The sequence below is a fragment of the Fringilla coelebs genome, assembly GCF_963513975.1.
Source record: "Fringilla coelebs genome assembly, chromosome: Z".
In the NCBI taxonomy this organism is placed as follows: Eukaryota; Metazoa; Chordata; class Aves; order Passeriformes; family Fringillidae; genus Fringilla; species Fringilla coelebs.
The window spans coordinates 63,843,038-63,860,227 of NC_140031.1; the positions used below are offsets into that span (position 1 = coordinate 63,843,038).

General features: G+C 39.1%; 1 protein-coding gene across 2 annotated transcripts in view; it reads left to right on the top strand.

Annotated features, from left to right (window-relative positions):
- The window catches only part of RNF38 (ring finger protein 38), a gene marked incomplete at its 5' end in the record, with an annotated part of 111,562 nt that overhangs the window by 82,093 nt on the left and 12,279 nt on the right, over positions 1–17,190 (top strand). For both annotated transcript variants that reach the window (XM_084225338.1, XM_084225339.1), the window contains 4 exons: positions 2,960–3,153; positions 8,021–8,234; positions 11,632–11,799; positions 15,784–15,954. In XM_084225338.1, the coding sequence (XP_084081464.1) occupies positions 2,960–3,153; positions 8,021–8,234; positions 11,632–11,799; positions 15,784–15,954 (747 nt within the window). The remainder of the gene's footprint in view (positions 1–2,959; positions 3,154–8,020; positions 8,235–11,631; positions 11,800–15,783; positions 15,955–17,190) is intronic.

Below are 17,190 nucleotides of genomic sequence, written 5' to 3' on the forward strand. Positions count from 1 at the left end.
TGTTCTTGTTGCATGTTGGACATGAGAAAAATACATAGCGTATGTCTGGAAAAATTAGCAGTAGTGCCAGAAAATATTTTGAGTACGAACAAGAAACAATAAGAGGCTTTTGGGATTTGGAGACTTCTTGTCAATGTGGAAAGTATCATATATTCCACAAATAAACTACTTAATGGCCAATAATAATAATGTAGACTGAAAAAACTGTCTAAAATACTGTCAGTATATAGTTATTCCACACGCTGATTGAAAATAACATGAAAGCAAAATTATGCAGGATATGTCTCTTACTAGCTCCTTGTACTTTCCTGCATGCTAGTATTATCTCGATACAATTACCACATGAGAATTGGTTTCTTAATAAAAGCTAAGACAAAATACCAATTCTTCAGTTAATTTGGTTTGTATTGGGGCTTTTATAGAGTCTGTTTGCAAATAAGTTGTGCTTAGCTTTAGGTTACTTCTTTTTTAGTACAGAAAAGGACACAATTATGTTTTAAATCTCTCTACATGTAGTTCCAAAAAATTATTTTACCTTTATTTTCTTTCTAATGGGAAACAATTTTGAGTAAAATTACTGTTGCTTACTGCAGAGGGCAGTTAGCACTTCCAGAGTTTTAAATATCTGTGAGAGTTAGTAATCTGGAGTGGTGATGAAGGCAAACTGCTTAGCAGTTTACATCTCCACAGTCTTTGAAGTGGTGCACTCCTGATGCAAAAGGAAAAAATAATAATAGAAGAGCTGTTTTTGCAAAGTAGACTGCTTTCTACAGGGCAGGGTATATTAGTGTTAATCCTTGTGAAGGGTGTCACATTTAAATAAGGGCAGTAGCAGTGGGAGATCCCCAGCCAAGGGCATGTATAGATTTTATTAGGAAGAAGTGGTTATTGTATTCTTTCAAGGTTTTGTTTTCCGCCAGCTTCACTAAATCCACTTTTTTTCTTCCTCGATTTGCCATTATCTTTTGCACTCACAAAATCCCAGCATACCTGATTTACCAGCACTTTTATTACCTGTCTTTCTCTTTGAATAGGCTTAGTCATCATGGTGTAAAAAGTTGGGACACAAATCATCCTTCTCTCACTCATGTAGTTCCTCCTTTACGATTTGTCCTTTGTCAGTGTTCTCTGAAATCTGTTAAAATACATGTTTCCACAACAGCTGTGCTCTCAAGGCATTTACTAGGTATCTCTTCCAGTTTTTGGGGTTTTTTTTTGTGGTGTTGAGCTTCTCAGGGCTAGCATGCTTCTGGAATGGTCACCCTTTACCTGGACTTCTACTGTCATGAGCCATCAGGTGCATACTGGCCTTTTGACCTATTTTTCTCTAAAAAATTAAAGTGCAGTTCGTTAAGGAGTTCAAAAGAGATTGAGCAACAACCAGATGCAGGCATTATCAGGCTGTTTCCCTAGAGAAGGATGAGTGTTTTAGAAAAGATACAGTAGGGGAAAACTACAATCTGTGTTAAAGTATTTGAAGGCAAGAGGCTGAAAAGTTCTAAAATTTTGTAAAAATGGCCCCAAGTCAAAGACAGGAAAAATACCTTTTGTCTCTTGAACACCTGGACAAAACTTCTCATTCTTAAAAGGAGTGCCCTTGCACTGCAAAGAATGCTGGAGTATAAACTATATGTTGATGGAAACCTACCAACAAGCAACTAAACACAGTTCAGAAAATAAAATCCTCTTGTAAAGCTAAGAGCCAGGAGAAGTCCTGAGTCCAGTCTACAATTAAGTCTGAATTAAGACTGCTAACAATCTAGGGGGTGGGAGCAGTTCTGGAGCACAAAGCTGTTGCCGACAAGTTGTTTTCTCTGCTTCAGCTATCTGCAATTACATGCAAATGTAATTGCAATGATGCCGTGGTGGATTGAAACAGAAGTGGTGGAGTGACTGGACAAGTTGGAGGGCAAATAAATACTACAAGTTTGCTTACACTAGGAATTCTGTCAGAGAAGTTCATGTGATGCTTGGACTCAAGGGTAGTTCCAGTGGTCGTTCATGTGGTTTCAGTTTTTTGTTCAGTTGCTGATCTCTGCAATATGATGTGTAGTTTTCTGTATTTTCAGTTGTTGTGTCTATTAAGAGCATGATGTATTTCAATTTTGGCAGAATAGTGGGCTGGAGGGGAGGGATGTTCATTACATTTTCTGCTGGCTTCATAGGTGGGAGCTTCTGAAAAGAATGATAGCTCTATTGGATAGCATGGACACAGAGTGAAAGTTGTGTTCATAGCCATCTGGGAAAACATTGCTTGGAGGTGAATGACCTTCACATCACTAGCACGGGAAATTTCAGGCACTATGAAGGAGTAGGCCTTGTAGAGTTTTATTGAAGTTTAAGTTTTAACTGGAGATTGATAATTTTTTTTTTCGGGTTATGTGTATGAAAGTTTATCATTACATGAATAACTAGAAGGATGAAGCATCTCTGTGCTGAGTTAGCAGAATTAAAATAGGCTGCAGTACAGAGCAAATGTCAGGTTAGCTAGGTACAGATCTGATAGGAAGGAGGTCCAATGCAGAGAGCAAGGTCTGTGTACCGGCTGCTTACTGACTGGTACTGATTCCATTGCCGTGAAGACTGTGTTTATACATCTTCTCATGGTTCTGTGGCCTGTAAGTGCTATGGCAGGAGGATTGTAAAATAGGTGATGCATTATTTTCTTCATGGTACTCTTTTCTGATAGAGTTTTGATTTTGCATGGATGTTGGAATTTAATATTTCAGTGCTGCTAAAGTATAATTTAAGTAGTAATTTTTCTAGAGGTTAGGGAACCACAAAAAATCTGTGTTTATAAACAAAATATAAAGGTGAATACTTGTAGGTGCTAAATTTCATGGTGTCTTCAATGAGTCACTCTTAATGCTAGGCACAAAACAATACTGAAGTATGGATTGCAGTTCACTCATCTGGAGGTTGGTTTTGTTTTGTTTTTGTTTTCTTTGCACTGGCATAGAGCGAAGACAGTCCTAGTCCCAAGCGGCAACGCCTTTCCCATTCCGTCTTTGACTACACAGCAGCGTCACCAGCCCCATCACCACCAATGCGACCATGGGAGATGACATCAAATAGGCAGCCTCCTTTGGCTCGACCCAGCCAACACCACTTCTCAGGGGAACGATGCAACACACCTGCACGAAACAGGAGGAGGTAAGCAAGCTGTGTAGCTTGGGAAATGTGTTCTTATTCTTTCTGATTTTAGCTCAAGGAAGGTGTGTTTTGGGTAGCACTCACTAGATTACACATGGTTAACATGTTAACATTTCCTTTGAGCTGTAAGATAATGCAGTTGTGACTAAAAGGCTACTGGAAGTATTTCAGGTTTGTGCATCATCTTGTAATTTGTGTGAAAAGTCAACTTGAGGAAAAGAGTGCTCCAAACATGTTTTATTACTCTATTACTCTGCACTGAGGTAAAAATCATTTTCATTACAGTCACAATTATTTTTGTACTTAAAACCAATCAAAATAAAGATGAGACCAGCTGGGGAGATGAGAAGGCTAGCATAGTGTCGAATGTTTGCTGAAGTGGGTGATTCACATGTAGTAGTAATTAGATTTTCATATCAGTTTTAGCTTGTGGCTCATTAACTTCTCAAAGCAGAGATTTTGAAATAACTTTGAGTGGTCATGGAAGAGAGGAATTGGAACTGGGGGCCTGGATGGATGATACTCTAGAAAAACATAAACTCACAGGTTTTTTTGCTATTCTAGTTAAACAAATTATCCAAAACAGAAGCTTTCATTGCCTCATATTCTGCCTCAAATATACTGAGTCATCTTATGCAAGCTAAAACATACTGTCTCTGTTTGCTTCTAAGAAATGTTTTAGCTTGGGTTGTACTAAAAAAAAAGAATGTCTGTCCTTTTTCATTAATATGAAATTTATGCTTAAGATCTATTTAGCTAGTTTTCTTCAGATTCCCCAAATCAGATTTGTCAACAATGATCAGCCGGTAGTTTTGAAGCAAGAGAGCTTAGAGCATGCGAGTTTTGTATCTTTTCTTCAACAATTTGAAAGCCTGCAGTCAGTGGCATGTAAAATGTGCGGTTCTCAATGCAGCTTGTCAGACTTTGGAAAGAGGTTAAACTGTGAACTTAAAAGGGTTGTTGTGAAGACAGAAGATCAGACCTTTCATATAGCTTGGTACAAGAATGCTCTGTTAGGGGCATTTGGCCCACAAAATCATCTTGACCTCAAATGTTTTGAACTGAGATGCCTAGCTCATGTGCATTCAGTCATTTTTGTTTGATGTCCAGTCAGCTTACACAAATTTCTTTGCAGTGTTCATAACATCTGCAGAGTTAAGCAGCATGCTTAACTAACTATCTGGTTAGTTGTCTAGCTAAATGCTAGACAGCAGAATCTAGACAGTTTGGATATACTGTGGGATGGAGGATAAGAATGTGTAAGGGCTGAATGTGCATGGGACAAGTGTCTTGCTGTTCAGATGCAAGACATCTAATGAAGTAGTTGCCTGTGATTTTTGCAAGTAAGCCACTTGCAGAGAGGGCGACACCTCGTTGCAAAGCCATCTTCAGTCTGACAAGAAGTGTTAGGTTGACTACAGCTTTATGAACACAAACATTACTCTTTCTAGAGCCAGCTTGCCTACTCCTGGGTAATAGCACAAGTTTTTGCTCTAATCAGAGACAGATGAATGTGTCAGTACTTTGTTTCCCTGCACTTGGGTCAGGGCATTTTTTAGCTTGGGGGCAGTGTTGCCTTTGACCTAGCTCCAGGTCAGTTCCACAGTAACATTGTACCTAGTTTCTTCTAGAACCAGGGTTTTTAGGGAGAGCAATACATACATGTTTCTTGTTTTACAGGAGTCTTTCTGAGTCTTAGGAGTGCTCTGGAGTCATACCAGAACTAGTAGCTGTTCTCATAGATCAAAAGCTTGAGTCCTTAAGATCATTATGAGTGCATCTGTTATTAATGCTTTAGGTGAGGTTATGCCTATGCTTTTGAAGGAAATTTTTTCTCTGCTTTGTTTTCTCTTCTCATGGCAGAATGGTTTCAGAGTTCACCAGGTTTTCAGGTTAAGATAAGATGAAAAGTGAACTCCAGCTGCACATGGTCATTGAGCTCAAGGAAACAGGCTAGGGCAAGTGCAGGCAAAACCTTTGAAGTGTGTCTAGTGTGGACATCATTGCCCTAGTGTCATCAGCATTAATTCCTTCATCCTACCAGTTGATTCCTGTTGGTCAGGACAGTGTGTCTTGGGTATTTTTATTACCTGGATTTTTTTTTCATTACCTGCCTTACTATTTTGACCTTTCCTCCTCAAATCAATGATTTTGTACTGTGCCTAATACAAGACTGCCCTGATTTGTTATGGTTTTTTATTCTGATTTGTTGTAAGCAAACAAATACTGCATTAGTAAAGATGACCTTGTGGTGTGAATTTGCAGAAAGATTATTTTTGTGTAGATACTTAAATATAGTACAGATAAATTATGAATGTAAAAACATAATGCATGCCTACATGAAACAGAGAAGTCCATTCCAATTTATCTTTATCAGTCATTGTGAAATGGGAGGATCTCTACCCTTGCTGTGCCTTACGTTCATCTGTGCTTCTTTCCTCCTTGTCTTGGATGTAATTCTAAACTAAAGGGATTCAAGAATGTTTTACTGCAAAGAAATCACCCTTGTTAGAACTACTAAGATCTGCACATACTAAGTCTGCAGTTATGGGTACCTTTTGATGGCTGTTCTTACCTGAGGGTAGGAATTCCTGCAATTTTTTCACCATTTTCATCCTGTCTCTTTGTTTTAACCTGGCATTTACTGTGTTTATAGTGTGCATGTAGTAACAGAGGATTTTTTTGTAGATGTTTTTAAAGACTTCAAGCACAAATTCATTACTGAAGTTTATTAATAGCTTAGACCCATGTCTTGACAATTATTCTGAAGTAATTTCCAATAATTCAGAAGCTAATAAAGGTATGTATCCAGATGTTCTGAATTTTGCTGACTGAAAGGATAGTATATTTATAATTCTGCACAGGAAAAAATACAGCTATGGTTTTTTCCAAAGAATGATACTTATTCATTCATTTTAAAAGACACTCCAGAATTTTCACCTGTGTTGGCTTTTTCATAATTCTGGGTTCATGGAAAAGTAAAACCAGGCCTTTTAGCTAAGACAGAGGCAAGACTAGTTTTATGAGAAATACCTTGTCTAAGAAGCCACCTTGTCAAAGTGCTGGTGGCAGTTAAGAGAATTTCTGTTCTTCTGAAGCACTGGTGCTGTCTTTTGTAACTTTTCTCTATTTTTGGAGCTTTTCCAAAGAAAAATCCTCACATAGGTATTTTTATGTTAAAATATTCAGACCATTTCTGTTTCATAGCAGGAAATAGCAAACTGCAAACAACTGAGTACTCCAAACAGTAGAACATCTTCTGCATTACAAGTTCCATGATTAGAAATTATATATGCCAGTTTTACCTAAGGAGAATGTAGCAGTTGTATCATATTAGTAATAAAGCAATACAGCATGCAGCAAAAACTTCAGGAAAGAAAACTGGATTTAAAATACATTAGTAAGAACTAAAATTTAGATTCAGCTTGTATGTTCTGCCCTGGTAGTTTATAAATATAAAGGTGGCTATGCATTTTTAAATTTGTTGGTGTTTTTCTTTGCTGTATTACAGCCTGGCCTTATGCCTGGCCTGTGTTGAGAATTACCATTTGTTTCAGTTCTAAGAGAGGCAATAGTGTCAACAATCTCTGCGACATAGGGCAAATAAATAGTGTCTCAAGACATTGTATCATATGCTCACAGTTGCATCTGGGTAGCTGGTGATGTGGTCTCAGTATCCCCGAGTATGTCTATTTCATGCAGTGCAAACGTTTGACTCAGCCTGAGAAGTATTGGGATTTGCCAACAGGTTTCAGGTTTATATGATTTTTATTTGGTAATAGCAGAAATTCTGTTCCATGCAGTTGGAGAGGACATGTTCTAGTAATGATCACAGATTCTTTTTGTCTCTTCTCTGCAGTTGAGGTCCTTTAGCCTGTTTCATAAATGTAACACATGGGGTTTCATTTCACCCCATGTTGCTTTAATATGCTGTTGCTTCTGGGACCTGTTACTTGTGTGCCTTGTGGAGACTGGAAGGCACGTGCAGAAAGTACTGCATTATCATTTGTGCTATCAGTGCTTTCCCCTTCCAAATAAATGAGAAGTGACTTTTTCAAAACTTCTCATAGTGAGTTTATCACATCTGTGTGCCCCATTTTCTGGGTGCTGAACCTGAGCCAGCGGTCTCTGATTTCTAGAAGTTTTGGCTCAAGATAGTTGCAGGTCTACTCAGAACTTGCACACAATTACATAAGAATACATAATCAAATTCTACACTTGTAGATCAGTTGCTCTAACAGGTATATGCTGTGGTCTAAGTCTGTCTACAGAAGTTCTCCACTCTGGAAAAGAAACAATACTGCAATAATAATTTTCTGGGACCTCCTGGAGAGAATTTTAGAATGCACTCAGTTATGTAGTGAACATGTGAGAGCTGAAAAATTAATTTGTTGCTTCAAAGAAGTCTACTGCTTTGTCTGCTGTCACTAAGCAAGCAATCATTCCATGGTGTGGTTGAAACAAAGAGCCTGGGGAAATCTGTGATCATTTCATGAAGGATTTTTGCTTAGATAGAATAAAGGCATGGGAATATTGTGAAGATTGCTGTCTTGACTTTTGAGCACTACTGTGGCAATCCAAGTGTCATTTTTTAAATAAGGTAATGTTTTCATAGGTGTTCTCCTCTTGGGTTTCCCTAACAGCATTAAGTTATGCTCTGTTAAGCATTTCCATACTGAAAAAAGTGTCATTTATAAGGATTCTAGCAGTTCTGTCAGTAAAAAAATTTATTCCAATCTAATAAACTTGTTCTATTAAAATTTTCCAGTTTAAAAAATTCCTTGATATTTGATTCTCTTGAGGTTTTAGTTATTAAGAAGGATTTATGTCATTTGTATAACCTCTCATTTTTTTAATGCATTTCCAGTCCTCCTGTTCGACGTCAGAGAACAAGGAGAGATCGTTTGTCTAGACATAATTCTATTAGCCAGGATGAAAACTATCACCATCTCTCCTATGGACAGCAGCAAGCAATAGAAGAGCCTCGAGCCTTTCGCCCACCGAATGTATCTCCTCGTATGTTGCACCCAGCTGCTCACCCACCACAGCAGAATGCAGTGATGGTTGACATTCATGATCAGGTAAAATTTTTACAGCACAATCAGAAGGTTGTTGAAGAGGTGGTGTTTGGTTTTGGGGGGTTTTTCCCACCATCTTCAACATTTCTCTCCTCACCAAATCATCTCATCTCCTGGTTGACCTTGAAAGTCACAGAGCACTAATTTCTATTTGACTTCTTACCAAGTGATGGTTTTTGTTGACTATTATGTATATGAAGCATTGCAGTAGGCAGTGAAAAAAAAACCAAAAGACCACATTTTTAATAAAGAAGATTGATACTTAACGATTCATACATAACAATTTGTCAATGCATAAATTGGCATATTTCTATCTGTCTCAAACTTTTGAAATGCAGTTATTTTGCCTTTGTAATTAGTTTCTTGCAATAAAGATTCATATTCTACTTATTATGTATCCCATTTCACATTTAATGCTTCACCTTAGCTTAGGAGTCATAAAATAGTAAAAATGTATTATTTAGAGGTAGAATTCACAATGCCTATTGTTGGTTGCCTACATAGCAGCAGAAATCACAATAGTTTTGTTGCATAACTAAATTAACTCTCCAAGCCTAATCATCTCCTCCTTAAATTATATGAAAAATTATATCTGAGTTGGTCCAGAAAGTAAATAATTCCTCTCTGTGACAGCACTTTGTATAGAATTCTGTATCTGAGAACCTGTAAAAGAAGTTTTGGTCCTCTCACTACAAGAAGGACATTGCCTTGATGGAATACGTTCTTGGAAGAGGAATGAAGCTGGTGAATGGTCTGGAGCACAAATCATATGAGGAGCGGCTGAGGGAGCTGGGTGTTTTAAGCCTGGAAAAAAGGAGGCTCTGGGAAGACTTCACCAATCTCTAAAAGTACCTGAAAGGAGGTTGTAACCTGGGCTTTGGTTTCCCAAGTAACAAGTGACAGGACAGGAAGAAATTGCACAAGGGTAGTGTAGATTGGATATTATGAAAAACTACTGAAAAGGTTGTCAAGCATTGGAACTGGCTTCCCAGGGAGGTGGTGGAGTCACCATGCCTGGTGATATTTAAAAGACACATAGGTGTGGAAATTACAGATGTGATTTAGGGGTGGAAGTGCTGGCTTAATGGTTGGACTTGATGAACTTGGTGATCTATTGGAATAATATTCCAATATTACCGGATAGCACGTGTCTGGGCTTGTCCAGCCCTCGCTGCTCGGCCAAAGGCAGCTGCTGTAGTTTTTCACCACAGAGATCCCTCTGGCTAGCTAGGAGTTGCAGCTAAACACTGAGAACAAGTCCAGGCTGGTAGGAACTCAGGTTTACCTCGGGTGAAGGTCCTTAGGCTAGGTGAAGAACGAAAGGAGTGGATTCTACCGCAGGGTGTAATCCAGAGCTTTATTCCAGGATCACAGATGTCTGAATATGGTAACAGCTACAGTAGAATCCCGACCGCATGGTCCCCAGGTCCTTTTAAGCTCAGGAAGAGGGGGAGGGGAGAGGATAGGTGAGCTACCAACCAGGTGGGAGAGGGCGAGTCTCAGGGGACAATGACACTTGGACAGGCCAATGGCCCAGGGCTGAGGGGCATCTTTGAACTTCTACCAATCACACGACGCCCTTACTGGACTGTTAAGTTTGATGGACATCACTTAGGAAGAGAAAGGGGGAGGGGAACAGGAAAGCTATACCTGGGAAAGGACTGGGAGTTTGAAACAGGAGATTGCAACACACTACAACAGTGATCTTTTCCAGCCTAAATGATTCTGTGATCCTGTTGAGGTAACCTTTGTTGTTTGCTAAATTAACAGGCCATAGCGCAAGTGCACTGCTTGCTACATAGCCACGAATAGATCATAGACGTCCACATTGGAAGCTGCACACGCACAGAATGCAGCTGTAACATCTGTGATTAAAAGCTGGTTTGCATTCAGTGCAGATGCACAGCACTAGTGTGTCATACTATGTGTGCAGAGCAGTTCTCAGCAGGGAAGTATTTGCATTTGGGACCAAGTGAAAGGATGGAAGCCAATGCCATTCTAGCAGTCTCACAAGCTTACATTTTTAACAGTTCTGCTGGAGATCTGAAAATGCTCTTGCTTTATGTTGTGAGCTCATGACAAGTCTGGCTGAAGTTTTCCATTCCACTGCCAAACACCATCTGTGATTAGATGTATATCCAGACTGACTGAGGTCTTCCATGGTGCTACTTTCCAGTTCAGGGGCATGAACATTTTGACAAGTCCTTTTTTTATTATGATTATTATGAGCAACAAGCATTCCAGGATCACATATAGCATTGCACTTACACCCAGCTTTTTGTCGCAGAGCCAGAACTGGTTCAAGTACAGTGTCTTTTCCTGAACCTGGTTTCTGTCATTATTGATGTTTTTTGATTTTAACCTGTGTTCAGTGAAGTGTGTTCTATTTTGGTTTCTTTATGTGGTTGTACACTACCAGTTTGGTAGTTTAGCTCTCTTTGCTCATTGTCACCTTCATGAGGAGCTCTTCTTGTTCTGTTTTAAATAAGAAGTTTCTGTTTTGACTGATCATGAAGGAAGAGAGAGCTTTGAAATAATACTCAATTAATCTGTGCTTCTTGACTCTTAATCCTTTTCAGTTCTATTATAGCATGAAAATGTTAAAAGATAATTCAGTGTTAAAAAAATCCAACAAAACCAACAACAAAATTTCAAACAAACGTCCCATGTGGTTTCTAGGTGCAGAATACCTTTGGATCTTGGTTTGATGATAAAATTTTACAGATTGCCACTAGTTAGAAAATTGGGTTACATGGTTTCCTAATATGAATCTGGACAGTTAGGGTCTGCTGCCTCTTAGCATGTTAACTTATCCTTTTCAGCTTTCTAGTTAGCTGTTCTGTTAGTTACGTTAGGAATTTAGCTTAAATGATGGCCTGAAAGTCAGTCAAGAGAGTGGTCTCTTAGGAAGAAAGAAAATCTAGGAAATTATTTTGTTGTTTAAAGATACAAGTCTCTTGAATTAGTACTGAATCAATCCCTTCAGAACTGAGAAAATTCTTTAGCTGCTTGTAGATTAACTTTTTATGTGGGAGTTACCACCTTATTTCATAAGAAGGGTAATTTCATAATTAACCTGGGGGAGAGAAGGGAGGGTAGGCAGGCTTAATAGTCTGATGTGCTTGAGTGACTAAGGTGCCACTGAAGTTTTACCATGTTAAGCTGAGATATCCCTCTTGCCCAGAAATTCAGAATTTTATTTATCAATAAATAACATTCTATTGATTAAAACATTTTAATGTACAGAAATTACAACCATGCACTTCCTATTACACTTTCTTTGTGAATATATTATTTTTCTGATGTATAAAATAAAAGCTTGTTGTCTTACTGTGCTGTACAACAGTGTTAAGACTTTACAGTAAGTAATTAAATACATGTTCTTTTTCTTTTGCTGCAGATCCATCAGGGCACAGTTCCTGTTTCATACACAGTGACAACTGTGGCTCCACATGGGATACCACTTTGCACAGGCCAGCACATTCCAGCCTGCAGCGCGCAGCAGGTCCCAGGGTGCTCAGTGGTTTTCAGTGGCCAGCACCTTCCAGTTTGCAGTGTGCCTCCCCCAGTAAGTAGGTCTCTCTAACTACACCAGCTTCAATCTATTTTTCTAGTACAAATCTAAAATGTCGTACACAGTACTATATACAGCGTCTAGTGAATGCTTTTGATGTTGGTATAATGTTGGTCTCTGCCAGCAGTGTGTAACTTTGCTTTTCCTGTGGTGCTTTCTGTGACCTGAGTAAGTCTGTGTGGCACTGAAACAAAACCCTTGATATGACCCATCTATTTCTTTAGGCTGCCCATTGAAGAGTAAGGGTAATTTGTGTTTATCATGCCCAGGTAGCACTTAACCCCATGAGAGGCAACAAGGTCTGCAGCATGGTGCTGGCAAGTCTGGATAATTTGTGAGAATCAGTTCCTTACCTGTAAAATTTGTGAAAATCTGTTATGTAAGCTGGTGTGTATCCCTGAGGCAGCATGAGAGACAGGCATTTTCTTCTGTTTAGTGGTGTTGGTAGTGTAACAAAGCAATCTCAGGACTGAAACAATACTAACATAGTAAATTCAGCAAGGAAAAAGGCAACATATCCTAAGAAACAACAGAGAAAAATCTGAAACTGAATTGGGGCATAGGGAAATCCATCCAACGCATACTAATAATCATACCCTGTGCTCTGAATAGGTACATTATCTGTGCAATTCATAAAAGGTTTTCTAATTCAACAATGCAGTTGTCCTTGTAATACATACCAGGAGTAAAGCTCTGGTTTTTGTTTTGAATGTACAACAGTTAATCAAGTGTGTTGAGAGAATAGATCCAGTACAAATAAATACAAACAGGTTTCTGTAGCATCAGCAGGCAGACTTAATGCTTTCTTCTGTTAAAGCATAAAATTGAGGAATAGTTTTAAGTTAAGAGGGGACTCTGGAGGTTGTGTGGTGTTCACAGCTGCAGTACCAACTTTCAAGTATGAAGATTTCGCAACACCTCTAAGTTTCTGCTTCAGTGTTTGACTGTCCTTGTGACGAAGAATTTCCTCTGTATGTCTGGTTGAGTTTTCTGTGTTGCATCTTGGTCCCACTGGTCTTGTGTTCTTTCAGTTTGCTTCTTGGGGAGGTCTTGGATTCTTCCTGTCCACTCTCAGGAAGTAGTTAGACACAGGGGTAAGGTATTTGCTTACTTTTCTCTTTTTAAAGAACAAGTCTAGTTCTGCCACCTCTTTTATGCAGTTCTCTTCAAGTCACTGGTCATCATGACTTTCACCAAGACCTGGTATTCATGTTGTCATTGTCTGTGTTTGGCACTGGCGTGCCCAAAATTGGGCCCAGGGATTGAGATAAATGTCATAGTTTCTGAATGGAGGAGAGCAGAATCACTTAACTAGTTTCACCAGTTCCTTTCTGAGCCATGCATGCCATAGGCCTTTTTGGCTGAGTACACTCTAGGTATTATGTATGTGTCCACCACAACCCCACTTTTTTTGCTGCAAATCTGACTGCAAGCAATTAATCTCAGAGTGCCCTGATCCACGGAGTTACTCTTTTCTACTGCCAGACTTCACATTTGCATTGGAACTTTAAATCATTCCTGTCGACCAATTTCTCCAGCCTATAAAAATACATCTCAAGGTAGTACATGCCCTCCAGCATGTCACATTGCTCACCAGCTACATCTGTCAACTTCCCAGTTTCCTTCTGTTATTGTCCCAATATTTTTCTATCTCACTGCACGTGTAACTATGAAATAAACAAATGCCATTTATTAAATACCTTCATAGTTTTAAAAGTTCTTCAAAGATGAAGATGGCATCCAGAGGGATATGGACAAGCTTTAGAAATGGGCCTGTGTGAAATCTCATGGGATGCAACAAGATCAAACACAAAGTGCTGCACCTGGGTTGTACCAGCACAGGCTGGGGATGAGCAGGTGGAGAGCAGCCCTGTGAGAAGGACTTGGGGGAGCTGCTGGGTGAGAGGCTGGACATGACCCAGCCATGGGCACTGCCAGCCCAGAAAGCCAAACGTGTCCTGGGCTGCATCCAAAGCAGCGTGGGCAGCAGGGGAGGGAGGGGATTCTGCCCCTCTGCTCTGCTCTGCTGAGAGCCCACCTGGAACCTTGCATCCAGCTCTGGGGTCCCAGCACAGGGAGGACATAGAACTGCTGGAGTGAGCCCAGAGGAGGGACACCAAGATGATCAGAGGGATGGAACACCTCTCCTGTGATGAAAGGCTGAGAGAATTGTGTTTGTTCAGCCTGGAAAAGAGAAGACTTTGGAGTACCCTAATTCAGATACTTGAAGGGAGCCTACAAGAATGGTGGATCAAGACTTTTTACAAGGGCATGTAGTGACAAAACAAGATGTGGAATGGCTTTAAACTGAAAAAGAGTAGGTTTAAATTATGTATTAGGAAAAAAAAATTCTTTACTGTGAGGACAGTGAGGCACTGGAACAGGTTGCCCAGAAAAGTTATGGATGCCATGTCCCTGAACATGTTCAAGGCCAGGTTGGATGAAGCTCTGAGCAGCCTGGTCTAGTGAAAGGTGTCCCTGCCCATGGCAGGGGGTTTGGAGCAAAATGATCTTTAAGGTGCCTTCCAACCCAGGTCATTCTATGATATGTCCAAAATGATGAACTTCTTTAGAAGTTTGAATGAATAAACAGGTAATTTTAATTTATTTCTGCTTGGAAGTTTGTGTCACCTCATTTGCTCTGGCATGGGCATAGCACAAATCAAACATTTCCAAACATATACAGGAGTTATGGTAATCTTTACCATGTAGAATCCTATTTCAATGTTTCCCCAAGAATCTCATGTTTTGAAGAAATTTGACTGAGATGTTCTACCTGCAAATTTATCTTCAGCTATTTCAGAGGACAGTTTTCAATTTAGTAAAATACAATAAAAATGTATTATAAGTATAGAAACGCTTGTTTATGGTATTTATTTTTTAGAAAAATGATGTTGTACCTGAGGGAAAAGAATAATCAGCATTTAAATTAAAAATAGTAGTTGGATCAAATTAATCTACTAGTGTTTTGGTGCATTTGGAGGTTTATGTTTGGTCATGATCATAGCAAATTGAGATGATAGTTTAACCTCCACTACTGAAATCTAGTTTTAAATTAATTCCTTTTACCATTTTATGTTATTATAGTCAATATATAAATGTATGCTGTGTGATTTTATTAGTTATTACTAATACAAAAAAAAGTGAGATATCAAAACTGGGCAATCTTTCTTTTCAATATTTAATAATGAATATCTTTATTAAATGCTCTTGTAATTGTTAAAAGTGTAAAAGAAATGCCTGACATTCTCATAACAGTTTAAAGTGCAACAAAAAGGAGAGTCTGCAGGTTTGTTGCTCCTCCATATATAAAGGTGGAAGTAAAACTGAAGTACATTCCTGTTCCCCTGCAGTGCGTTCAGCATGTTATTGTTCAAACATTAGTGCTGAAAGTTGCTTTTTTGTCAGGTATTTAAAGGAGGAGGGAAAAAGAGCTATTTTCTGTAGTATCTGTCAAGAGGGAGCTGCATTTAGAGCATAGGATTCGCCCAAAAGTGCAAAACAAAGCAGACTATATGAATTATTCATAGTATATGAGGCAACAGAGGTCTTTAGGTACAGTCTGACAGCTGAGTCCCTCATCTGAATCTAGAGCTTACAGTGTTTGCAAGACCATTGCTTAGGCATGCTGTTTTGATGATGATATGTGGGAAAAATAAAATTACTAGGATAACTGTATCTGTTCATCACTTAAGAGCCTGTCGCATCCTGGAGTATTGAAAATCCAGTCTCCTGGTCACCTCATGAGCACCTAGCAGATGTCATACTGTGCTACTACCTAGAGCCTGTTCTGTAGTAATCACTCTTCCTTGGGTATTTAAACGAGTTATTATTTGTGTTTATTTTGGAGGCTTTTTCAACAAGGCTAAAGAACTGTTCTGTTACAATTATATCTTTCCATAATAAATTAACAGAATATGGAACATTGTGTAGGGAATGTTTGTGCTATAAAAATGTATTGTTTTCATTGTATTTCAGATGCTTCAGGCGTGCTCAGTCCAGCACCTACCTGTCCCATATGCAGCATTTCCACCCCTCATTTCTAGTGACCCATTCCTTTTGCATCCTCCTCATATCTCTACACACCACCCTCCTCACTTACCTCCTCCAGGACAATTTGTTCCTTTCCAAGCACAACAGTCACGGTCGGTGAGTAATGCTTCTTACCCCACTCTCAGTAGAACTGGTGGGCTGGATGGGCACATAATACTGATACCTGATTGAGGAAACAAGGATTTTCTTTCAAATTGTAGCCTCTTGGTATGAAGATGAAAAAATACTTCTGAAGTTCAGTATTTCACTTCAGGTTTTGTCACTGCCTGTGCTGTTTCTCCATATGCTTTTACCTCTCAGAAATATGGGTATTTCCTTCACCATCAGGTATTTCTTTCCCAGGAAGCAGAATAGAATCCAGAGGAGTGTGAGCCTAGTAGGCCTCTCAGAGAAAAGCTTAACAGACAAAAAGCACAATGTTGCTTTTATTTTAGTTTCTTTTGTATTACTTCTTGATTAATTTTTAAATAACCAGTCCTTTCCCTATGACATTTTCTTTACACTTATGAAAGTTACTGATGTTGCTTAAGCAGATTTGGCTTAGTGAATTGGACTGTACAAACATGGAAAAATGTGACCCTATTTTGGATTTAGGGGGAAATCAGGTTTACAGTTCTGGCCTACCACTCTTTCTGTGTGGTTATCTGAGTACTTATCCATTTGTTTGCCCCAGTGAGTGGAAGATGCAGATATTTCAGAGATAACAGAGAAATAGGATCTAGCTTTATTATTGCAAACACTGCTGAGTCTCCTTCATGCCATGTCTCTGGTGGGGATAGGATTGTAATCACTTCATTACAGTGATGGGAGAACAGTTTCCATCATCCTAACAAAGGGGTTCTTTGTGGTAGAAATCTTTGTGAGACTTAGCTTTAGAAATTTTATGGACTCAGGTTTTACCTTGAGTTGCTTACTTAGATTTTTAACTAAGCTTGCCTGTCTGCTTTGAGCTTTGCCAAAAAGCTTGCATCGTAGTGATTTAAGAATATCTTGTTCTGTATAACGGAAAAATAGTATATTCTTTTGGTTCCACAAGGTGGCTTTCTTAGCTGAATTTCTTGAAATGGTGAAATTCAGTGTCAATAACAGAACGGTGTATTTGTGAAACAGTGAGAATTCCTGGTTGTTTCTTGGTCACTTTTGAGCCTGATTAATGTAATAGATTTGGCTAGCAACAAAAGCAGTTGGGAATCCCATGCTTCTGAAACCTCAGGACTGCTTGTTAGCACTGCTTGCATGACGCTCCTAGGAAAGCATCTGCTTGCTTTCTGGTTATCATTATCAGTTTCATTTACTGAAACCACCATGATTCCCCTCCACTTTTCAATTTTT